Source organism: Hypomesus transpacificus, chromosome 3 (assembly GCF_021917145.1).
Source record: "Hypomesus transpacificus isolate Combined female chromosome 3, fHypTra1, whole genome shotgun sequence".
Lineage (NCBI taxonomy): Eukaryota > Metazoa > Chordata > Actinopteri > Osmeriformes > Osmeridae > Hypomesus > Hypomesus transpacificus.
The window spans coordinates 8106049-8131974 of record NC_061062.1 but is presented as its reverse complement, the minus strand read 5'-3'; the positions used below and the strand labels follow the sequence as shown (position 1 = coordinate 8131974).

The following is a 25926-nucleotide window of genomic DNA, read 5'->3' as shown; positions in this document are numbered from 1 at the left end:
TAGCGACAGTGTGAGTGAGTGTGTGAGAGAGAGAGATAGCGACAGAGTGTGGGTGCAAGAACGAGAGACAGACAGACAGACAGATACTGTGTATGTGTGTGTGAAGTGTGATGAGAAACAGTCGGTGTCTTCTAATGAGTAGCCCACAGACTGTTCCCTCTCTACGCTCGCTCTCACCTCTCACGCCTTCATTACTTCCTCCGTGATCTTCACCTTCTGCCTGGTCCCTCCATCATTCTCTCTTTCCTGATTGTCTTTTATTTGAGTTGTCCTTTCCCTCTACCCACGGCCCTTCTCACTCCATCTCTTTTCAACTCCCTCTACCTCCATTTCCCCCCCCCCTCCCCCTCCCCATCTACCTCTCCTTTTCCGTCTCTCCATCGCCCTCTCCGTCTCCCCCTCCTTCCCTCTCTCCCTGCCTCAGATGAAAGCACTCTCTCCAGCAGTAGTCTGGCTGCTGGCCTCTGTAATTATCCTTCCCACTCAGTCCTGTTTCAAAAGCCACAGCACTGTAGACACTCAACCACCAGGCTTGTTACTGCACATCACAACGCACGCGCGCACGCACACAGTGAGCACATACAGACCCTCCAGACACACGGCGATGGCCGCCTGACGGCACAGACACACACACGCAGCGCCCCTCTGCTTTGCTCCCTTGTCAGAAGTGTGGACTGAACTTTGGTGGCCTCCAACTCGATGAAACAGCGACACTATTAGTTGGTTACCGTAACACGTAGTAAACAGAACATCAATCTTTCCTCTATCCCCCCCCGTCATCTCGTCTCTCCTCTCCTCTTCCCTCTCTTCTCCTCGCCCCTCTTCCGGTCGCGTTTCAGAAGGACTAAGCATTTGCTTAGACAAGAATACTTCCTTAATCCCCATATCGTCGGGTTTTGTTTTTCCCTCGCCTCACCTCACCATTTGTTCCACCTTTTCCTATTCCCCTCCCCTGAAAAGGGCAGTTGATAAGTGCAAACCCAAGAATGTGAAGGATCTTGAAAGGATCTGCATCGAGGAATGATCCAAAATCCCTCCAAATGTGTTCTTTGACCGTGTCAAACGCAGAAAAAGACTCCATGCTGTTATCCTACAAAGTAGGAAACAAGGGGTGCCAATAATGATGAAACCCTGATTTTGGTTAAATATATTTTGACTTCAACTAGGATTTTGGTTGGTTCCACTTTTTGGTTTGGTTGGCACACCTACCTCCGAGTGCGCGACAGGGACCTACCTCCGAGTGTGTGACGGGGGTGCTGCTGATGCCGGCTGTGACGGAGGTCCAGGAGCGGGCGGTGAGCACGCAGGCGAACAGGGCGTACAGGTCTCCTGCCCCCAGGCTCCGGCTGTGCCTCTCCACGCCCTTCATGTCCCCCTTGATCAGGGCCTGCCACAGGCTGCAGTAGTCCATCCTGAAGTCTGGGTGCAGGACCTTAGGAGGGGGGTCACACACGCACCACCATCATCAACTCAGGGCTGCTTCGTCTGGCCAGAGTGTTAGGGCGGGCCTAACCATGAGAGGGGGCGAACGGTTAACCAATCACAGCCCTGGATGAAGATCCAAGTGACCGTGGCGTTTGTCCTGTTGCGTGCACCCGTTGGCCGTTGGGACTTTGTTATGACCAGGCACTATGTGCCATTACCTTTTCTCCTTTGCATACCCTTGATGCACTGCGATGCTAGGACGCTTCATTAACACAGCAAAGCAGGCTGACATGGAAGACATGTGGGCCCAATGGAACTGGGAGATGCACGGGGTAGATTAGCATTCTGTCTGAGCAAGGCCAGAATCAGAAGTCATTACATAGAAATTGGTTCCATTATGATGTGGAGACTCAGGCAGAGGAGAGTGCTCTCCCTCCTCCCTCCCTCCCTCCCTCCCTCCCTCCCTCCCTCCCTCCCTCCCTCCCTCCCTCCCTCCCTCCCTCCCTCCCTCCCTCCCTCCCTCCCTCCCTCCCTCCCTCCCTCCCTCCCTCCGATCTTTCATGTGCCAGCAAATCAGAGATGCATATTTATCACCAAATTATCTTCATGAATGCACTTACAACTCCCAACATCCACTGGAGAGGGTTTAGGGGAGACACGGGGGATTGGCCTGTGCGGGGTGGGAGTGTGTAAGAGGGCGTGAAAATGGGTGTGCGCGCGTATATCAAAGCGTGCACAGTTCACCAGAGTATGCAAATGCCATGTCCGGTACATATGCTGAACCACTCACAGAAGATTGTCTGTGAGTACAGGCTTCTGTGTGTGTGTGTATGTGTGTGTGTGTGTGTGTGTGGTTCCGTGGAAGTGTGTAGGGGAGATAGGACCATAATTCAGTACACTACACTTAAGTAAACTAGGAAACACATTTGCTGTTTATTGAAAAGCTTTTAGTCTGTTTTGGTACAAGTAGGCATCCAATGCGTGGTTGTGATTGTGTGTGCATGCATGGACACAATCACACACACACATGCTGTATACAAACACACACACACAGACATGTAACCTTGACTTTGGTGGTCCAATTGAAAATCAGGACTCTGTACCGGATAAATCCAAACCCCCTCCCCACTCCATATCTGTAACACTCCCTCACCCCCCCTTCCCCTTCCCTCTCTCTGACCCCGGAACGTCTGGAAGCCCGTGGGCTAGGCGAGGGTCCTCACCTGGTACAGGCCGTGGTCCAGCAGGACGATCTCCGTCTGGCCACTCTGGGCGCTCCGTCTCACCAGCACGTTCCCTGGGTGGGGGTCGCAGTGCACGAAGCCATGCACAAAGATCATCTCGCTGTACATTTTGCCCAGGTTCTGGGAGATCTGAGGACAGAGAGAACGCGAGAGAGAGAGTCACGGAGATAAAAAGAAGGGAGAGAGAGAAGAGCAGCTAAAAGTCAGCTAAAATACCTAAATCAAAAGCGCTGTGACAACCAATGAAGATGTAGGGAAACAAACGCTGCACATTTCAACTGAATAATATAATTAGAAATGTTCTGAACAGTACAAAGAGCAATCACTCAGTCACGCACGCAAACACATACAACTTTAAACACACACACACACGCACAGTATACAAGAAATGAGCATAGCCTTGAACATTGTGTGTGTGTGTGTATGTGTGCTTGTGGCTAATGGTTAGTCACAAAATGCAGATGCTAATGACAGCGTTCAGGCGACAATATGGACCAGGGATGTCAACCCTTTGATGTGACTGACACACACACACACACACACACACACACACACACACACACACAAAGAAAAGGAACAATGACGTCTCTTGCTGACTCAGAGACGCTGTCAGACCAGAGGAAACTTCTTACTGTGGGGAGAGGAACTGGCAAGATTCTCACTGTGTATGTATTTAAAAGAATAGTTTGACCATCAATCATCACCTGGTACCTTTTTTTTTATAGGTGCACCTTTTCCATGTTGGGCACAGTGTTAAGAAGAACCCAGCCAGAGTAGGCAGGGTAGGTCCATCCGAAAACATCAGCTTAGGAGATAAGTGTGTGCACTGCATTTTGCCCAAAAAGCCCAGGGACATCAAAATCCCTGTCGTGCTTTAGGTGTCATGAAAAGTAACAAGTGCACTGTGGCTTGTTAATACAGACCTGTGATACGAACCACTGTCATAATGTTCAAACTGTGCACTTCAACTCCTTGATTATCTGCTGCACTTACCAGGCCTACATGCTGTTTTTATTCCTTTCCCTTTGGATAAAAGTGTCTGCTAAATGAAGACATGGAAATGAGCGAGGGCAATTTCCTGGTTCGCTAGCGTGCTCGTCTTGGCTAAAGCTTTCACAAGACGAGGGATCAGAGGGGGAGGAACAGTTCAAGGAGGGAAGAAAGTGAGAAGAATAGTTGAGAGAAAATTCGGAAATGTCGAGGTAGACATTCACCAGAGCAACGCGACAGAGACGGGAAGAAAGAGAGACAGAAAAAGAGAGAGAGAGAGCGCGAGCGAGAGAGCAAGAGAGAGAGCACGAGCGCGAGCGAGAGAAGCTGGACTATGTGGTGTCTGATAGCAGACGGGCACGACTCGCAGCAGCAGACAGCACGACACAGAGGGATGAGAGGGAGCGCATCCCTGTGAGCGTGAGCTGGCCAATCAGCAGCACGCCCCCCTCCATCCCTGTTCTGTAGAGGGCCACTGTGGTGGGAGCGTGCGTGCGGGCGCACGTGCCAAACAGAACGATTCCCAGCCAGACGGACTGTCTCTCTCCACACGTCTCCCAGACTGATAGAGAGAGGAGGAGGATGTAAGAAGGAGGGAATGAGAGGAGAGAGAGTGGTGTGGGGGGGGGGGGGGGGGGGGGGAAAGGGCTGCTGAGGATCGTTCCCAAGGTTCCATGCCACAGAGTTCCTTTGATTCCCTCTAAAAATAGCCGTGTCAGAAAAAAGAGCAACAGGCAGCTTCCCCCCCCCCCCCCCCCCCCCTTTCTTTTTCCTAGATCCCTCTCTTTCACGCACACAGATGAGTCATATCACGGCAGTTTAAAAAAAGGGGGGCGACCCAGACAGGAGTAGGGATCCCCTACTCAGGAGAGGATGAAGGGATGAGGGAGGGGGATGAAGGAGGATGAAAGGATGAGGGAGGGGGATGAAGGGATGAGGGAGGATGAAAGGATGAGGGAGGGGATGAGAGAGGATGAAGACCTCCCTGAGTTCCCTCTCTCATTGAATTAATGTGGATTCACTTAAACCCACTTTCCTACTCAAGGGGGAGAGGGGGAGGGGGGTTAAAAACAGCATCCCAAAATCAGCCCCCAGGAGATGTTCAGTATTGAGGAGATGTTCAGTATTGAGGGGGGGGGGGGGGGGGGGGGGGAGGCGGTGGCAGGTTGGAATGCATGCGGCTCGAGCCTCCATCTCTAGTGGCCCCCTCTGGGTGTAAAGCTGTCTGTTGTACAAGGCACCATGCTGCTATGGTAGCTCCACTACCGGCCCACTGTGTGTGTGTGAGAGACAGAGAGAAAGCGAGAGAGAGAGAGAGTGAGAGCGCGAGAGAGAGCGAGAGAGATTGAGAGCGAGTAGGGGGGAGCTGTCTGGAGAGAGCTAGCAGTAGTCCTGCATGTCATTAATCAAATGCACCCACATAAACACACACTTAAAACCTACACTGTGATCCTGTCCATGCACACACACACACACACACACACACACGCACACGTGCATGTGTGCACCCGGACACACACACACCTCTTAAATAGGGACACGGACAGCAAACAAATTACCTCAAAGAGGAATGGGCAAGCACTAATGGCCATTAATTAGCGCTTCTCCAATTTGTCACTGGAGACAAGCACATGTGCACACAGGCACACAAAAGGAAGTCACGACATGGACCAAAACAACGGGAGCGCTTCCCTCGGGAGGGGGAGGGGGAGGGGGGGCCAGGGGCACTCCCACACACACACGACTACATGACACGACATCTGGGGTTTTACAGGGGAAAACACGGAAGAGAACAAGCCCTCTCCCTCTCACCCGGGCCCCACGTTCTCCACAAACGACACATTCGAACGCAGGCTGAAGCTGACAGGGCGAGGCACAAAATGTGTTAAACAGATCCAAATAAACTCAAACAGACATTTCAGAAACGTCCATCGATTTCCCCGGCCCCGCCCCCCCCGCCCCGCCCCCCAGCCACGCCCCCCCCGGCCCCGCCCCCGCCCAAGAGTTGGAACCTTTAGCTAGGTTTCAGATCAACTGACAGGGATGCATACGTTTGCCTGCATTTCAGGCATCATGGAACAGAGGTTTTAACAAACTAAACGGAGGTCATTAAGATTCTTTAGCATCTTGCGTTAGACCTGCACATTTAACTTAGCTAGGTGGCGAACGTAAAGCACAAGTAATGCATAGTCACCACCATAGTGTCTGGAACAGAGTCAGAGACCTTTACCCTTCTTCTGGTACACTGCCTAAAAATATAACATCCATCGCTTGAAACCTCAGCATGTCCGTTGAGATATGCGACGCAGTGACTTCGGAAAACTACTGGTTCTCAATACATGAATCCCGCAAATCTTTCATCACAAACGTTTGATTCTGAAGGCTCTGTCAGCGGCATATATGATGTCAGTCTATGGGCCCTGCTGTTGCTGCTGCTGTTTATTTATGAGTGTGACCACGTGCGTTGGGGCATTGTTGTTATTATTATTATTCATGGGGTAGTGATTGTGAAACATATAGTGCCACAGCTGCCTTGGCCGGTAGGCGTGTGTGTGTGTGTGTGTGTGCAGTATATTGAAGCAGTGCCACTTGCTCAGGAGTTGAACTTGACCACTTGACGTGCAGCAACATGATCTGAAAGCTCCACCAGGGGGAAAATGACTCTGCGTGTTCCTGAACACAGGAGATATCAGCAGAGATATTCAAACCAATCAGCTTCGGCTCGAGGAATCCCAGTCAGCTGCGAGTGCAAAGCATTCCGAGGCGGTGCGTGTGCTGTTTTCCCCCAACAGCCCACTTCATTACCTTGATATCTTGTTCTGGATTTTTCCCTCGGGCCGAAGGAGGAGGAGATCGATAAAGGGCATTTCTGAAGCGGGAAAAGGATGGCTGTGCACGTGTCAGACGAGCTAATACTGTACGCCGCACACTTCATGAGACGACCTCCATGTGCGCTCGCACGCACGCACAAGGGGGGGGGGGGCCGTACCACATGTAGGTTCCTATTTCTTGGTGCCTTTGTGAGTTGTGTGATGTTTCTGTTTGTATGTACAGTGTGTGTGTGTGTGTGTGTGTTTGCATCACATGTGTTTGTCTCTTTAGCTCCCCCCCCCCCTGAGGCTAGGTGCAGACAGTGACTGATGTATGTCATGGGGTGGGGGGTGGGTGATGGCAGTGGGTCTTCTTTCCTCCAGGCCTGATGGCACGCCATTATTACCCACAAAGTCTGCAGCCATCTCCCGACCGTCAGCCGAAGAGAAGAGAAGCGCACATGACACACTGATGGGATGGGTCCCACAGCCTTGAGGATGGCTCGAGGTGATCTGGACTTGGGGGTGGGGTTGGGGAACAGATGGGTATGTTGGTGCGCAGTCTAGATACAACGGGCCTGGGTGTGGGTCCTCATGCAGTAAGGACTGGAGCTGGAGCCACAACAACGCCTTCAGGGTGAGGACTGACCCTAACAACTGTAGGCTGGGTCTAACGCGTTTGTGTGTCTGAGTGAGAGATACTGTGGGTACGCATGAGTTTGGCCAAAATGGAAAAGAAGATGGAAAAGGAGAGACGGATCCAAAAAGAATCGTAATGTATTCACTTTGGATACCACCGCCCGCCCCTATGCACGCACCACACGTACACAACCCAGAAAGGGCCTACAATACACACTCAAGGCACGTGCACAAACGTCACTGCCCCCGCACCGCACACACACCACACCCTCCAAAATCACTCCTCGTCGACCCGGTCACCGAACGGACACCGCCGCCAATCTCAAATGAATCCCCCCCCCCCTGTCCTTTTTGCAAAATCAGACCAGCGCGTTCGGCCGCCGCCGATTCGTGCGTCTATTCCGAGCACGTGCGGCACGAGCTTTTGGAGCGAGACACGCCCCCAAAAAAGAGTCCATGTGGGCTGTCATCAATCTTTTGATTGCGGCGCGTGGCGGTTCACTCGAGGGCTTCTCAAGGATGACGAAGCTTAATACGTCTATTCCTCGTGCCGAACCTGATCCTTTATTATGTCCCTTATCTGTCCCATCAGCTATCTAATAAAGCTCATCGCCATTGGCTTACGGCTCCTGGTACTAAGTCCCTCCCCCCCCCCCCCCGTCGCTGGAGTGGGAGCAGGAGCATGTTCAGTAGCCTCTGATTCCCACTCAGCGTCGATGGCGACGACATGCGTGTCCCTGGGTGTTTCCGCGCGTGTGCGTGCGTGTTTGGTGTGTCCGTATCGCTTCCGTTTGACATTGACTTCGATTCGTTTTAGCTGCGGGTCATTTCCAAGCCGTGTTTGTTCATTTGTGTTCTTCGACGAAATTGGGGTTCTATTTTCTTCAATGTATCCCAGGTTGTCAAGTTCAGGATTGCTAGGTGAGGAGTCATCTCTTTATGAGGGGTGATACTGGACCACGGCTATTCATAGCTATCTATTTAAAAAGTATTTCAAACGTATCCTTACCGCCTTCAGCAAAAAGAGGGATGCATCTAGAATACAAATACACAATCAAGATGTAGGCCTAGGTAAGTCTAACACGTTCTATTTCAAGAGACAAAACTGAAAGGATGCTCCCAAAACTGTGCCATTCCTGACAACCCAGAGAAAAGAAAGATTGGGAATATTCGATGGAGGTTCAAAGTAAGCAGGCCTCATGCAATCCTACCCCACACTCTAAAACATGTAAACCCTGCATCGTCATTTTAGCAAACCATTGTAAATATGAATGTTATTGGGTGTGGTGTTTTGCTGTTAGGCCACATGGAATACCTTTACCTTTATCTTTAGTCATTTAGTAGTTGCTCTTATCCAGAGCGACTTACAGTAAGTACAGGGACATTCCCCTGAGGCAAGTAGGAAGAAGTACCTTGCCCAAGGACACAACGTCCAAACACACGCCCAATTCCCTAACCGCTCAGCCATCTGACCCCCCATAGTACAGTACAGTACAGTACAGTCCAGTCCTATGGAGTACAGTACTGAAGAGGCACACAGGGACAGAGAGACAGACCGAGTCCAGAACAGGCCTTCTCATAGCACCGCCCTACTAGATAGGTCATGGTTGCATCCTGACTGTTTGTGTCAGGATGACACTGCGATTAAGAAGCTGCAGGCAGATAATCAGGTAGCTACAACTCCTTCCGCTGAAAGCAATTTTCCCGTCAGCACTTAATCTGTCTGCGAAACAGGGTGCCTTGAAAGTTTTGCCACCCACACAACTTGTGCGGTGGAGAGAGAGAGAGAGAGAGAGAGTTCTATCAAATGTCTGGAGGGGAGAAGGATTGAAATGAACCGACAATGTCTGTCATGACATCATACTGACGTCTGTGACTGAACCAATCCACAGCACAATGAAATGAGATTTTTAGCCATACGTGTGTGTGTGTGTGTGTGGTGAACTGAACCAGGCGTTGTGAGTGACAGCATGTGTCTGACGAGCTTCTGAGAGACCTCCGGATGAAAAGGTGATAATGGCCATTGAAATATGTCGGTGACGCCTTCTACCTATGGTGCAAACTTCTATCGAGCCAAAGTAACTTTAACTTAGTGTGTGTGTGTGTGTGTGTGTGTTTGTGAGTGTGTGAGTGTGTAAACACACATGTTCACCCTGCATACCCACAGAGAGACAGCATTGTGTACACAAAACACAAGCGGATACTTTTACTTGTGCATACATAAGCCGATCCACACATGGCAAATTGGACGTCACCCACAAAAGGCACCAACGACACACACACACACACATACAAACAAGCTTTTCGGTCCACTCATATTGGAAGCCCATTTCGGATGAGCGCTATTGTAGTGCCAGATGTCTCCTCACTGTAGAACGGCTGCAGTAAAACACCACACAGTTAACCTTACACCCCCCCCCCCCCTCCACACACACACGCACACAGAATGCAAATACTCCACCAAAATATGAGTCCTGGGTACCAAAAGACACGTTCAAAAACGCGACCTGCTGATTTGTCGATATAAACTGCAGCCATAACCCCCGCAGACCCCAGAGGCCGATGAAAACCTCAACCCCCCCCAGTGGCTGGAATGTCCTTCCATGTGCCTGGCCCCTGTGCTTCCCCGCCTCTCTGGTTGGGATTCAAACCCCTGGTTAAAGAGGTCGGACAGCTGGTTCTTAGCGGTCACAGAGCTGGCTGCTGGACGTCCATGTCTCGCTCTGACCCAGCCAATCAGTCGGGAGGACAGAGGGCTGTGAACCCCAGGACTTCCTGTGTGGAGACACTTCCATTCGCTTACTTGCCAAAAGCACAACTACGCTCCCTCTTCTCTCTATCTCTCTCTCTCTCTCTCTCTCTCTCTCTCTCTGGCTCTCGTGTCCTCTTTCTCCTCCTCTTTCTCAGTTCTACCTCTCCCTCTGTTTCTCTCTGAAAAGCAAGGCATAACATGTGCTGCTATAAAGTGGTCAAGTTTTTTAGCTGGATGCTGTCAAAGGAAAATAAACATAGAGCAGACATACAGTATAATGTGTGTGTGTGTGTGTGGGTGGTGTAGGTGATTAAGTGAATGTAATAAACATTCAATAACGAATTGAAGCAACAAAGAGAAAAAGTTGTAAATCATACTTGGAAAGACTTCAAGATTGACAAAGAAACAGGTTATTTGATTGTTGCTTCTGTCACCAGTTAGTTAGCAGCCAAAACATGGTCCTAGTGTGGCTGGGAGGGGAGATGGTCTAGACAAGACAGCCCTTATCTGCCCTTTCTCCATCACTCATTGAGGAAGAGAGGGAAAGAGAGATCGGATGGTGGATGACAAAACGTATGGGTGTGAGATTGTAAGTGTGCGTGTGAATGCACGTGTGTGGCAGAGAGAGCGGGAGAGAAACAAAGTGAGAGAGAGACAAAGTGAGAGAGAGAGACAAAGTGAGAGAGAGAGAGAGACAAAGTGAGAGAGAGAGAGAGAGAGAGAGAGAGAGAGAGAGAGAGAGAGAAAGAGAGATATCTCTCTCATCATTCTGCCCTATCAAGGCTCCTCAGGAAGATGTATACGAATCCAAAAAGCAACAGAGAAATAATAACTCCCGTGCAATCTCCCAGCCAAATACTCCTGTGATACACAGCGCACATTATCAATCAATAATCCATTAGTGTCTCCTGGCTGATTATTTCTGAAGCCCCCACAAGCAGCTTTGCTGACAAACACACACACACATCTCACTCCCTCCGAGTCGCTGGGACATCCAACGTACTGTGAAGCTGCATCGCTGTGCCTCAGTTGAACGATGTATCGCAATGCGCCACCAATGGCTGATTGACCGAGACGGACGAAGAGTGTAGAAAGGAGGGAGAATGGCGGGAGGGAGAGAGAGAAACGGGGTCAAGAAAGAATAGAGAAATAAGAGGAGGGAAGAGGAAGATAGGTAATGACACAGCAGAGGGAGACCAGAATGGAGGGAGGGAGGGGTAAAACATCAGCCCAAATGAGTTGTCAACCCTTGATTTGAACTTCCGGCCAACATGAGGTGTACCTTCGTCAAACTCCATCTGATTAGGGCCCAGCTCGGACTGCTCGTTTGCAGTCTAGTATGGATGGCACATTGGAACCACAGGCCCGAGGGTCAAACGACTACACATCCCAAAATGCCTGTGTGTGTGTGTACCTCGTTGACATTGATGCCGTGCCTCCTCATGTAGTCCCTGTCGTTGACCTGGCCTCCCTCGGCAAAGTCCATGGTGAGGATCCGCTTGGTGGACAGATCCCAGTGGATCTTAGGAACCTGGGGAGCGCACGGGCGGAGGAGAGAAGTGAAGGGAGAGTGAGGCGGGGGGAAATGTAGGGGGTGCATGAGGGGATGGATCCACAGACCGGTTGGACCCTTTCTTTTACCCTGGTGCGCTGTCACACGTCACCCTTGGATGAAGTCACACGCACACACACACACACACACACACACCCACACAAACAAAGGGGGATAAAATGTTTTCTTAGTCATCATTTTCAGGCCTTGGAGTCATTTTCAAGCCTTCGCAGAACACGCTTTTACACTGCCCACATCGAATTACCAGCCATAACCTTTAACCTATACACACACAAAACACCACACACCTAGTTTTCACACTCTCTAAAAACATGAACACACATCCTAACACACACACAAGTTTATATATAAAAAAAACATGTCTGTTATTCCTCAGAGCTAGCCAGAGGGGGGGTTGTGGCTTCCCGCTCGTGTCCTGATAAGATCCTATCATGGCTGTGACGCACTGGGAACCATATCTCTAGGACCATTCGGAATCATTCAGATCAATAGTGTTTCCTCCTAAGCCTTGCCTGGAGACGTCGGGCTAATCCACACTCAGTTTGGTTCACTTTCAACTCTTGGTCATGAAGCCTGGATGTGGAGAGAAGGGGAAATAGACCAGTGGCAAGACTGGTTGTGTCGAATGTCAGTGTTTGTCTTGGGGTGTCACAGCACAGCATGTGTTTTTATTGTGTGTTTTATTTTGGGTTTGCTTGCCGTGCGTTTGTTTATTTTGTGCGCGTGGGGGTTGGATATTGTTTGAAATGTATTTGAAATGTAAAAAGTCCAACTATAGGCACATCAGCTTCCTTGCACACAGTTGGCTCAGGGAAAGCGGGGGGTGCAGTTAGACGAGACAAACAGGAAGCCCAGACAAACAGGTAGACGAGTCAAACAGGTAGTCCAGACAAACAGTTAGTCCAGACAAACAGGTAGACGAGTCAAACAGGTAGTCCAGACAAACAGGTAGTCCAGAAAAAAAGGTAGTCCAGACAAACAGGTAGTCCAGACAAACAGGTAGTCCAGACAAACAGGTAGTCCAGACAAACAGGTAGCGCAGACAAACAGGTAGCGCAGACAAACAGGTAGTCCAGACAAACAGGTAGTCCAGACAAACAGGTAGCGCAGACAAACAGGTAGTCCAGACAAACAGCTAGTCCAGACAAACAGGTAGTCCAGACAAACAGCTGGTCCAGACAAACAGGTAGTCCAGACAAACAGGTAGTCCAGACAAACAGGTAGCGCAGACAAACAGGTAGTCCAGACAAACAGCTAGTCCAGACAAACAGGTAGTCCAGACAAACAGCTGGTCCAGACAAACAGGTAGCGCAGACAAACAGGTAGTCCAGACAAACAGCTAGTCCAGACAAACAGCTAGTCCAGACAAACAGCTAGTCCAGACAAACAGCTAGTCCAGACAAACAGCTAGTCCAGACAGGGTTGAGAGGAGGGGTTGGTGGTGGGTAGTCGTGGTTAGCAGGGCTCCAAAGCCGATAACAGCCTTAACATGTGCAAATCCATGTATAAATACAAACATAAAGAACCTCACACAAAAAAAACACACTATAAAAAAACACCCGACAACGGCAGCGTAAGGCGGGCTGCAAATCAAATCATATCTGGAGACGGACATCCTGTAAATGGGGTGCATTATTGATGTCTTGTTGTGTGCATCATCTTGCCATTTGCAATGACTGTTCCTTGGGTCGTGCCGAGGATGCATTGCAGAGCAGGAAGTAGCGTGATGGAGAGCACAGGGGGCGGAGGGGACAGCTTTTCACACAGCCGCCTCCTGGACAGTTACCATCGCAGCCTCGGTGCATTTAGGTTGTCCTGATCTCGCCGTAGTCGCACTCGTTTTAAAACAACCCCTGTTTGTATTGTCGGGGCACCTGATTGGTTAGAGGGCCTAACAAGTCCAACTATTCATTTCTTCCACCCACACGAGTGGCATAGTCCCACAACTTGTATTTTCCGCAAAAGCAAGATACCGAATTCCCAAAATATTTCAGGTAGCGTTTGTCACGTGGCAGTAGCATTTAGCCAGCATTGAGTAGCAGGATTTGACTAAATACAGTCCCTTGTGTATACGTTCCAAATGTCTGTGCACGTCCCTGCGTCCGAGCGTATCTTTACGTGCGTGAGAGAGAGAGTGTGTGTGTGTGTGTGTACCTTGAGGAAGGGGAAGTGCCCCAGCATGCTGGCCACCTTCTCGGCGTTGCGCCCCTCGTTGAGGAAGTCCAGCTCCAGAGGCATGTTCTTCTTGGCCTCCTCTACCAGCCACATGAAGGCAAAGTCTGGGAACACCCAGTGGACCATCTTCAGCAGCACCTAGGCACCACATACACATGTATACACTGTATACACTGTACACACACACAGTCGCGAACGCATACGTCATGCGAAAGACATCCAAACACACACACGCAGGACACGTGACTTGGACACAGCCACGAGGATGACCCCGGGGCGCACGAGCGCCACACACACCTCCATGAGCACGATGTCCTGGGAGCTCTGCGTCTGGACCTTGGGGTGCTGGACCTTCACGGCCACAGTCCTCCCATCATGCAACACGGCCTTGTGGACCTGGGCCAAGGAGGCGGCGCCCTGGGGCTTCTCCTCGAAGGTGACGAACAGGTCTGAGAGCTGCCGGGGGGGGGGGGGGGGGGGGGGGGGGGGGGATCAGAGTTTTGATCAGTATGGGGCACACAAGAAGACAAACAGATACACAGAGAGCCATCCTTTCCGCGTGACGTGTGTGCGCGCTCCGTCCGTGTTCACCCAGTCTGTGTGTGTCTGTGTGTGTGTGTCTGTGTGTCTGTGTGTCTGTGTGTGTCTGTGTGTGCGTGTGCGCGTCGGCGTTCAGCTCCCTCGTATCAATCAGTAAGCCGGGATTTTGCCGCATGACCGGATTTTCCTAATGGTGCTGCTGAAACGACACTCCATCCATCTGCCTGGCACAGGGCACGGGGCGGGACATGAGACACATCGCATCGGCCACCTCGCTTCATCTCTCTCTCTCTCTCTCTCTCTCTCTCTCTCTCTCTCTCTCTCTCTCTCTCTCCATCTCTCTCCCCATCTCTCCATCTCCATCTCTCTCTCTCTCCATCTCTCCATCTCTCTCTCCATCTCTCTCTCCATCTCCCCCCTCTCCCCCTCTCTCTCTCTCTCTCTCTCTCAGACTCTCTATAAGACTCTCTCTCAGACTTTCTCTCTCTCAGACTCTTTCTCTCTCCCCCCCTAACCCCCCGCCCTCCATTTTCCCCAGGCCACCGGGCAACTGGGTCCCTATGGCGACGTACCTCTATCCTTCTTTCCCTTTCTCTCATGAGACAGGCCCATGGGTGCGAGATCGCCCTTTCTCCTTTCCTACCTCTCGGACACTCCCTCTCTTCACCCTGCTGACTTTCTGAGTCTCATTAGATCCAGGTGGTGGTCGTGGTGGTGGTAGTGGTGGGGAGGGGTGGCGATTTAGATGACACTGGGAGAGATATCTTGCTACACACACCCACACACACTAAAAACACAAACACACGCGAGAAAAAGACCTCAAATGGACCAAAAACAGCAACTTTTCCCGTCCAGTGAACACGATGACAAGATGCATTCACGGTGGAGAACAGGGTCGGCCCCCGCGCCATTTGGGCCGGCGCCCTGCGTGTCAGTCAAGACGCTGGCGGCATCTGTGCGGCCGGCCAAACAGGCGGCGAGCGAGCATCAAATGGGCAGCGGAGCAGGTAGGGAGACCGGCCCGGGCTGAGAGCCAGGGTCTGTTTGTGGCTCGCGGTGCCAGGTGAGCGCTGCCCAGTGCCAGGTGAGCGCTGCCCAGTGCCAGGAGACTGGCATCGGTTGCCAGGGAAAAGTGGGCACTCTGCTCTCAGTTATCCCATGACTCACCCCCTCCCCAGCAGTGGAAAACCCGTCTGCATGTCCACATGGGACACACACAGACATGCTTAAATTCACGCCAAAAAGCCACTAGGAACCTGGCTCACACCCAATCATCAACACACACACACACCATCTTAGTCCCGAGGCTGAGTAACATACACTCACAGCTTGTTGGGACACAGTCTTGATTGAGGGTCTTTGCGTGCACGGATCGAAGAGGGACAGACAACAAGGAGGTGAAGTCTCCAAATAATCGCCCAATCATAGCGATTGCTGTTTTTCCAACCGTGTCAGAATCCTGACCATACAAAGTTGCTTTCGACCTCGGGGGGGAACACTCACTAGCGTCACATTTCTTGACGGGTCTTTTTCCACTCTTGTCCCAAACGCATCCACACTCCCCTCCCCTGGGCCGTGCAGCAGCTACTAACAGCTATCCCCCCCTGTCCCCCCACTGTGAACAGGCCGTGTCCTAATTAGGTGAGGGGGTGTGAAGGTTAAGTGGGGACTCCTGAGGGACCCGGCCCCCCCCCATCAGAACACACACACAGCTCACCAGCCCTATACCACAGGCCGTCTGTCGTCGCATGCAATATGCAACACCCCCCCCCCCCCCCCCCCCCCCCCCCCCCCCCCCCCCCCCCCCCCCACACACACACAGAGAGGCCCTTTTGTTGCGATTATAATAGCCCATTTGATAGCCTGGGAGTTCACATATGGCGGTGTCGTAGCCAATAAGCCTCCTCTTACCCACTGCCTCCCGCGTCCTCCCCAGTCACACCTCTGCAGTGGCTCCAGTGCGTCACGCACGCTACGGCGTCTCCCCAGAGAGGGCCGAGGCAGCATATTAATAGGCTGTGTCATAGTGGGTTAATGGGTGTCACGTTTCATATAGCCTCCAGTCCCGTCCCCCCGTCGTCGTCCCACACACACACACAATTTTGACACGGCTCTATCAGTGGGTGAGTCACACGATATGCTCCACCCAAGAGACAGTGGTCTTGCTTTGACTGTTTACAGTCAAACCCTGTATCTAAATGGGTACTAGTCTGTGGGTTGGATGCAATCACGCGGTGTGTCTCACGGACTACGTTTCGTTCATATCAAAAAAAGGCACGTGTCCCCTTTGAATATGTTCCCTCATTAGCGTCCACGAAATGGCATCAAAGTGAGGGGCCAAAAAGAAATGGCCTCCAAAATACACCAGTTCCTCTTTTTCCAATTGTCACTGTGTTTGCGTTGCCATTTTGAAATGCACAAGCTGAGGGACAACATGGGCCTACAGCAGCTATAACTGCTCAACGATGACGGACTGCCACCAAATGCAACTGTACAACCTTTCCCTTCTGTCAGTCTTTTGCACCACTTCCCTAAACATGGATTCCTCTTTCGTTCTCTCTCTCTCTCTCTCTCTCTCTCTCTCTCTCTCTCTCTCTCATCTGTTCCTCTGGACAGCACTGTAGCAGTGCTGGCCTTTGGTGAAATTATCTGATAATCTGCATCATTTTCTTTTTTGGGGGTGGGGACGCGGCGCGGGCGGCGGCGGCGCTGGGCTTATCTAAAGCCCACTCCGAAGGACAGGGCCACGAGGATCATCCGACAACGTTGACGCCGATGGCCTGATAACGCCGATGGCCAGATAACGCCGCGGTGATCTCTGACCTCCCCTGGGAGATGGTGACTGGAGAACGGAGCGGCAGAGAGGAGGAGAGGAGGTTGGCCATGATTGCTCTTTGGCATGGCGGTAATCTCTCAAACTGGGGGGGAAATAAAACAAAACAATGGAGAGAGAGAGACAATGGGAAAAGTGGAAACAATAGAATTGTTTGAGATAAACGGAAATTAAAAAGCAAAAGAAAGAGACCAACAAAGAGAGAGATGCAGAAAAACTGGACACATCACAAGTTTGGTGAAAGAGTGGAGCAACTACAAAAAGGTTGTTTGTAAAGAATGGGAAAGAGACATGTAAGGACTGCCTGCACACACACACACACACACACACACACAATCGTGTCAACTCCCCAAAACAATTCCAACTCTATCATCTTGTGTGCGCTCCAACTGTGTCATAAATATGAATGCCTGCAGGTAATAACGGCACTATCTATTAAAAGTATAGATGCTCTCTCTCTCTCTCCCCCTCTCTCTCTCTCCCTCTCTCTCCCCCTCTCCCATGAATTGAATTGAATTGATGTTTATTGGCCATGAAAGTTTGCACAGACACAGAATTTGATTTGGCAGGAGAGCCTACCTAGGCAGCCATCAAAGGCGCCCACCAGAAAGATTACAGCAAAGCATAACATGAGGAGAGAGGAGGAGAGAAAAAGGCAACCCCCATACAATGCTCCTAGAGGAGTACAGTATGGGAACAGGCAAAAACCTCAGCACATAAGCCCACAAACATTAACAACACAACATTACAAACACGTGCAATGGGAAAGGGCGGTGGGGTAGACCAGCAGCATCTGGACCTGCGACCGTAATAGGCGCTGGACACAGACCCGCCAGCCACCCAGGGAAAAGCAATCGAAGGCGTTGGATGGGGGTGGGGGGGTGGTGGTATCTGTAGTAGGTGAAAGTTAGTGTGTGAGTAGGTCTGGGTTGGCGCCCTCGACCTAGGCCACAATCAGTCCGAGTCTCTCTATGCAGATAGTGTTGGCAAGGAGACGTCCTTGGTCATGACCCGGGTAGAGACCAAGCCACAGATGTTGATGGTGGGGGAGTGGGAAGGGAAGAGCAAGATAGTCTCGCTTCAGCGCTCTCCAGGGGAGTTGTTTTCCAGCAACGGCCTTGGCCAAGGCCTGAGCTGGTTACGGGGCCGAAAGTAGATGAGATTGGTGTAGATGTTTAGACGAGTAGATGCGACTCAATTTTCACGTCCACCCTTCAGGAAGGCCTCCAGATCCTCAAACCTTCTTTGCTGAGCCGCGAACTTATCCCTGTTGTACTCCCTATTCTGCTGTAAGTTCACAGTCAGTGCTCCAACGGCTCTGCCCACCGTCTCAATCAGGTCGGGCAGCCTAAGGGGGCTTTTGATGGCTGCAGCCGTTTCCTTGACTTTCCGATACACAAGCCAACCGCCTAATCCACACAGCAGAAAGCCTGTAATCATGGTTCCGAAAATAAAGATGTCTTCAACATCCTCAACAGAAAGCGCCGCTAGACACACGACACGCCAATTGTCCCACGCGTCCATCGTGTAGCCAGCTGCAAACGTCCCATCCGGACATTTGGGTTCCCCCGAACCCGAGCTTCTCTTCGAGAAGATGGTGTCAATTGCATTGAGAGACCAGCTAATTAATTCCATGCTTCCAGTTTCGGAGAGTGATGGTGAGAGAGTATCTTGAGACAGACAAGACAGACAAGACAGAGCGAAGCAGGGAAGGTCAGGGAGGGGAGGATAGAAAAATGCGACCGCCTTCGTCGAGAGCCCCTCTCTCTCTCTCCCCCTCTCTCTCTCTCTCTCTCTCTCTCTCTTTCTATCCCTCTCTCTCTCTCTATCCCTCTCTTTCTTTCACCCCCCCTTTATTTTCATCCTTAAATTGTGAAGTTATCCTACATAGGCCAATATGGACATTAGCATTTTAAGAGTAAAAAAGAAAAAACAGCTTTTCAATAATGCGCTTTTTCATCCTCAACCAAACAGTCTCTCTACCCCTCTCTGTCTCATTCTTTCATTCTCATCTCTCCCCAACCTGTACAGCCTTATTCCATCCCCAGTGTTTGAAATTGGTGATGTTATCTAAATGACTGAAATACACGGCACCGCGCCACATCTAAAGGCTGTTGTTCTCCCGCCCTCCCTTGCAAATTGTTTTCCATTTTCTGAGGCTACACATTAAAATGGCTAAAACAGATTAATCCAGTCTCAGTCTCGCAGTCTCAATCCACGTCAGACAAAATACACTTTGTATGCGTTTTCTAGGGGCCACAAATGGAATTATTGCTTTGAGAAAGGAAGATAATGGTTTGGGTGCATTATTTAATAATAACAAAACAAAGTCGGGTCAAGCCAATTGTGTTTCATTGATGACAGCTGATCCGGTGGGGCCTTTTCCATGTGTCACCTGCACAGGAGGGGGTCTTACAATGAACTACCAACATTTTTTTTTTTTTACAGTTTTAGTAATTTAGCAGACACTCTTATCCAGAGCGACACAGTAAGTACAGGGACATTCCCCTCGAGGCAAGTAGGGTGAAGTGAAGTGGAATCGAACCAGCAACCTTCTGATTACTAGCCCGATTCCTTAACCACTCAGCCATCTGACTAACATGCTCATTTGATCTCAAACATTGCCTACATGCTAAGGAGATGAAACAGGGGGACACCAAGAGAGATGGGGGAGAAAAAAACTCAATAAATGTGTCAAATCTAAGCATGGTTGTTGGTCAAACCGTTGCAAAAACAGATCAAGACCAATGTGGTCTGGGAGACACATTGGCCTCATGGCTCGTGCAAAAAATCATTGTTGTTCAAACACTGTTTAAAAAAACAAGACAGCTTTTTTTTCTGTAAAAAAAGAAAAGATTTGTCCCCCATAAACATGTTGTATAAACTAGTGAGGCCCTCGGAGAGAGGTTTAGCAACACAGACAAGTCAGTGCCAGCGGAATCTCAACTTATCATTCTTGGAGCGGTGCGCCACTGCTTTCCAGCCAATTATGTTCCAGCAAACCTGTTCCAGCCATTCGCCATCGGCGAGGCGTGCCTTCCTCCTTGGCTTATTTTGTGATGCCAGTGTCAATCAAACTGCAGCTGGAGGAAGGCATGGGAGTTCAGACAAGAATTGCTGTGTCTTAAACTTGGAGTTACTTATTGCAGCTTTAAGGGCTTAGTTTGTGGTTGTAGTGCCAACAACCTTACTCCAACCACCTATATTTGCATGAACGTTTTTTTTTATATCATAAACTGACATGTTTAGTTTCCTAAAAAAGCAGTTCTGGGTAGAAAAACCGTTTGAATGTGAAGGAACAGTCTGAATCTATGTGAACTGTGTGACCATTTGAATGGTCTGTCTTTTCGTGGACTCAATGGATGATTTGTGTGACTGCTTGTGACTATTGTCATTATTATGAGCCACGTATGTCTGACTTGAGGGACTGGGTCACATTCATCTGAAAGTGCACACATCTGTTCCTCATTTCTCTTCCTCCTCTTTGTTTAGTTTGGATATAAAAGATGTTCTGCATTCATCCACACACTCACCCTCATTCTCCCGAGTCCTTTCTCTTTCTGTCTCTCTCTCTTTATTGTACATACACATACTGTACATACATACTGTAAAAATACTGTACTGCCTCTCTGCCTCTCTGCCTCCATTCCTCATTCCTCCATTCCTACTTTTTAACGTGGAAATTATCCTAAAAAAAAACAGAAAAGAATTCTTAGTCCAAAGAAGAAATGTAGACGATACAGCTATGATTAAATGTTCTGAACAATTTGCTCTATATGAGCCAACTAATCATGAATGCTCTCCGAATGAAATGGTAGAGAACCTCAATGATGCACTATTATCTGTGTTAGACTCTGTTGCACCACTAAAAACCAAAAAGAAGTGCACAAGCAGAACCTCCCCATGGAAAAAAATTGTGAAACGAAAAGAAAATGCCGTGCAGCAGACAGAAAATGGAGGAAAACAAAGATCACTATCCACTACAATATGTACAAAGATACACTAACCACCTATAACAAAACCATCCGTCTAGCAAGGAGAGAATATTTCTACAACATTATTACAGAAAATGCCTGAAATTCCAGAGTTCTTTTCTCCACCATTGACCAGCTGCTAAACACTGTCCCTGTCCCACCCCCATCCTCAGCAGTTAAATGTGAAGATCTTGCTTTGTTCTTCAACAACAAAATAACTTTGATCAGAGCTAGTATTATTAATAGTGGGGTCGAAACTGACATCAGTAGATTCTGCAACATAACCATGAGCACATTTACCTGTATCACACTTAGTTAACTTTACAAAATTGTCAGCGAATCTAACTCCACAACCTCAGATATTGATCCTATACCCACAACATTCTTTAAGCGAGTGTTTGATAGTGTCTCAGGTCCGGTGCTAGAGAATTATAAACATCCCTTAGAACTGGCGTTTTCCCAGATGCCTTCAAAACAGCTGTTGTAAAGCCCCTATTAAAGAAACCCAAATTGGATAACAGTCTACTTGCAAACTACAGAACAATATCAAACCTTCCATTTATTAGTAAAGTACTGGAAAAGATAGTTTTAGTCCAATAAAATTATTTTCTTGAAGAAAATAACATCCTGGAAGTCTCGCAGTCAGGTTTCAGGAAATATCACAGTACTGAAACTGCTCTCACCAAAATAAGTAGCGACCTCAGACTAAACTCTGATGCAAATAAAGTCTCTATCCTTATCCTGCTAGATCTCAGTGCAGCATTTGTTACCATTGATCACAACATCCTAATCAATAGACTGGAAAAGCTTATTGGGTTCACGGATAGTGTATTGAACTGGATAAAATCATATATCACAAGAAGGAAGTTTTATGTTAGTTTAGGAGACCATAGGTCCAAGAAACATGAGAACTGCTATGGGGTTGCTCAAGGAAGCTGCTTAGGTCCATTACTTTTTCTCTTTATATGTTACCACTCGGCGACATAATCAGAGAACATAACATCGATTTCCCTAGCTATGTGGATGACACACAACTATATATATCCACTGATCCACGATGCAATGGCCATCAATTCCATTACCAACTAATAAACGAAGAGTAGAAGGGTTTTACTACTTGTATTAGTTAAATTATTGTTGCTATTTTAATTATTACTTTTATCACTTGTATTATTGTTTTTATTGATTTTATGTAAAGCACCTTGAGCTACAATTCTTGTATGAAATGTGCTATATTAATAAAGTCTTACTTACTCATCCCTCACCAAACTCCTTCACCCTCTCTCACGTCCCGGCAGGTGGTCAATGGTAAACGCTGGGAACTGGGAGAGCAGAGGCTGTCTGTTTTACAGTGCCTCACCTCTTGATTCAGGGGCAACTGGCATGAATCTCAGGGAACAAAAGCACTTAGCAGTCTGGCCTCTCCATCTCCTGCACTTCACTTCAATGATCCAGTGCGGAGAGGCAGGGTGGAGAAGGGGTCGCCAGTCTGGAGCCCTGGCTGTGCGTGGGCCTTGAATGTGTGTGTGTGTGTGTGTGGAGGGGGGTGTGTGTGTGTGTGTGTGTGTGTGTGGAGGGCGGGTGTGTGTTTGCGTGTGTGTGTGTGGAGGGCGGGTGTGTGTGTGTGCGTGTGTTTTAGCCCACGAAGGTGAGCGATGATAGAGTCTTGCAAGGCTGTCGGTGAAGAAATCACAGGTGTTCACGCAGGGGGAGGAACTCCTTAACCCCAGGAAACACCCGCCGAGCCCCAGCAGAAAGCAGAAATGACACAAAACACACACAAAACACACACAAAGCACAGCGTGAACGTAGATGTATTAGACACGCACGAGTGTAAGGTACCACAGAAAGAGCCCAGATTCATCATCAGACTGAAAGCACTCAATAATGCTCATTAGCAGGAGCTTGTTGTGCCACCGCACAAATGGCTGTTCTGTTTTTGCTTTACTCTCCAGCTGATTGGCTCACCCTCGTGCCCTTCACCTTCCATTGGCCTTGAGCCCTTCCCTCCTTCCATGTCTCTCTGGAGGCTATGGCGATGGTGTCCAGCGCCATGACCAGGACAGAGTTGTCCTTTCTGTAGGGAGTCAGATGGCTGAGCGGTGAGGGAGTCGGGCTAGTAATCAGAAGGTTGCCGGATCGATTCCCCGCCGACGTTGTGACGTTGTGTCCTTGGGCAAGGCACTTCAGTGCAAGTGCTTCAGTGCTTCAGTTCAAGTCGCTCTGGATAAGAGCGTCTGCTAAATGACTAAATGTAAATGTAGACTACAGTTGTGGGCAGGAATTGACAGGGTTTCCACACATGGTACTACCTCAAAAAGGTAGAGTACCAGAGGAGAAAAGCTTTCCTATGGGTTAAAGGAGGAGGGTGGGGGGTTCACTAAGGGCTGTCCTTAGCATGCAATCTGGGCTTGTTTTTGGTGAACTTATTAATATTGTTCTTTCCTTCCTTTAGAGTTTAAACTTACAGCTGTGTGTCTGGTTTTATTAATTACTGGGTAAATAATGTGGAAATACGTGTCTGGATGCTCTGGTAGTGCACATAATAAGAACCAATCAACAAGCAGTACTGTGTGTCTTTTTGTCAAATAAGTCAAGGTTTGCATTTCAACAATTGCATGCAATGTCATGCATGGCTTTAATTCATCCACCTCATATTTAATGCTATATGGGAAATATGATTGTTTGGAGGACGACACCTTGATATACGTGTATCTACCCCAGTGTGACGTGCATTGAAATTAGAAGCAAATCAGCAAGTGCATGACGTTCATCAGTGTTTAGGGTTACAGAAACAGTTCTTTCTATTCTAACCCCCCAACCTCTCCCTGCTCTCTCTCTCTCAATTCATATCACACTCCATTCCTCTCTCGCCCCCTTACTGTCACACCATCTCTCTCAACTGCCACTCATCTATTTAATGTAAAAATTCATCAATTTGTGCGTCTACATTTCTCAATCTGTGAGTTCTGTAAGCAGTCACAGTGTGTTCTGTTTGTACATTTCGACATTCATTTATTTTGACAGCTCAAATGTTTTGGCCCAATCGAAGAATGGCTTCTTGTCTGAGAGCAAGGTCATTGGTTGGGGCTCTTTGTGGCCTGATCCGAGTGCACTGAAGTGAGCGAAGTGTTGTGGAGAGGCAGTCACACGAAAAGGTAACGGTGAGAAATGAGGGGAGAAAACAATGATTTCATTCTTTGCCTTGGGATGAGACCAAAAGACGAAGCAAATACGGACCCCACTCGCATACACCGACGACAAATGTGCACACGTATGGATAAACACTGCGACGCGCGACGCCCGTGTGCTCGTTAAGAAGCTGTTTCGTTTCGGCGGCACGCCCACTTAAGGCACTTAAGTTGTCGCTCAGTCGTTTTTTGGGCATGGCTGACAAAGATAATCACTAGCTTTCCCCGGCTAACACAAAGCTACATGTGAGGGAAGGAAGTAGTGTTTGGGGAATACCACAGAGCCGCTTGGGCTTTGCTGACACCCTAATGGCTGTGGTGAGGTGCCATGTCGCTGCTGTGAAGGGTGTAATTAAAGGAGTTATTTGTCTTCTCTCTTAACTATCTCTCGCTAAACACAAACCTGTCCCTATATGATATACAGTTAGTATACTGTATATGTAATTATTATTATTTTACCTCAGAGAGAGAGAGAGAGAGAGAGAGAGAGAGAGAGAGAGAGAGAGAGAGAGAGAGAGAGAGAGAGGGGGGGGGGGAGAGAAGGAGAGAGAGAGAGGGGGGGGGGGGGGAGAGAAGGAGAGAGAGAGAGAGAGAGAGAGAGAGAGAGAGAGAGAGAGAGAGAGAATAGCAGAAAGAGAAAATATGGCGTTGGTGTGTTTTGTGTCTGTGTGCTGTGTGCTGTACATACCCACCAGAGAAAAGCAGTTTTCCTTCACAGAGGTGTTACACACAGATGCACTTCTGTGCCTACATCTCCCACTCCCCTCCCTGCCTCCTTCTTTCTATCTATACTCTCTCGCTGGTTGAAGATGTTAATCACACGTTCCGTGGCTGTAAAACAGAGGATGAGAGCAAACTCTATGAATATGAAAGTAGGCCCAGCTGGGTCTCTCATAATCACAGGCAGAGAGAGAGAGACAGAGAGAGAGACAGAGAGAGAGAGAGAGAGAGAGAGAGAGAGAGAGAGAGAGAGAGGGGGGGGGGAGGGGGGGGAAAACAAGAGAGAGAGGAGGATCGAATGCAAGAGAGTGCGAGAGCGAGTCATATTAGCACTTTAAAGATTTAACGATCCCTGCGCCATATTAAAATAAATCTGCTATGGTTAAAACACTATGTTTGTGAGGCCCTGGGTCGTGTAAGAGTATACCAAGTCATACCTAGCCTATCTTTTTAATTGTCATTTTCTGGCATTGACAGAAACTCAAAAAACAAACATTGAAAGATACTAGATATGACCATTTAACGGACATACCCCTCATATAAAGTAAGGACAATACTCAACCATGCTATGAATCTCTTAGTCACCGACCAACTTTCAAAGACAAAAGCGTGCAGCCTTTGGATCCGACTCAGTCACCAGTTCCTATTTAGGCGTTCAGGCCCGTAGGATGGTGGGATGACAGAGAGGAATGGCAAAGAGAGAGGGGAGGCTTTAGCGCCAAGCTACCACATACATCATGATCAGGGAGGGCCTGTCACAGACCTACTGGAACCACTATTGATGGCTAGCTTGAACCTAGCTGCCTTCCACTCTACAAAGCAGGCCGTCTCCAACCGAAAAAACATAGTAGCCTTTTCACGGCTACCTTTAGCCCTAGCGTCTCTAGCCTTGCAAACTGGCAGGCTGGAAGGAGGAACTATCAATGTCTACCTTAAGTAGACACCTTAAAATGCTTCTTGAACTTGGAAGTCAACATTGTTAGTTAGTAACACTAACATCAGATGTGCCACTACCACAACATCATGGCCCACAGCCGCTGCATGCGCTAGGTTGACAGGT

At 49.1% G+C, this 25926-nt stretch overlaps 1 protein-coding gene across 2 annotated transcripts in view; it reads right to left on the bottom strand.

Moving 5' to 3' along the window:
- Positions 1 to 25926, bottom strand: part of adck1 (aarF domain containing kinase 1) — a 63726-nt gene that overhangs the window by 8499 nt on the left and 29301 nt on the right. For both annotated transcript variants that reach the window (XM_047015431.1, XM_047015440.1), the window contains 5 exons: positions 13906 to 14064; positions 13588 to 13746; positions 11275 to 11391; positions 2649 to 2798; positions 1235 to 1432 (listed from right to left, as the gene is read on the bottom strand). In XM_047015431.1, coding sequence (XP_046871387.1) covers positions 1235 to 1432; positions 2649 to 2798; positions 11275 to 11391; positions 13588 to 13746; positions 13906 to 14064 — 783 coding nt within the window. The remainder of the gene's footprint in view (positions 1 to 1234; positions 1433 to 2648; positions 2799 to 11274; positions 11392 to 13587; positions 13747 to 13905; positions 14065 to 25926) is intronic.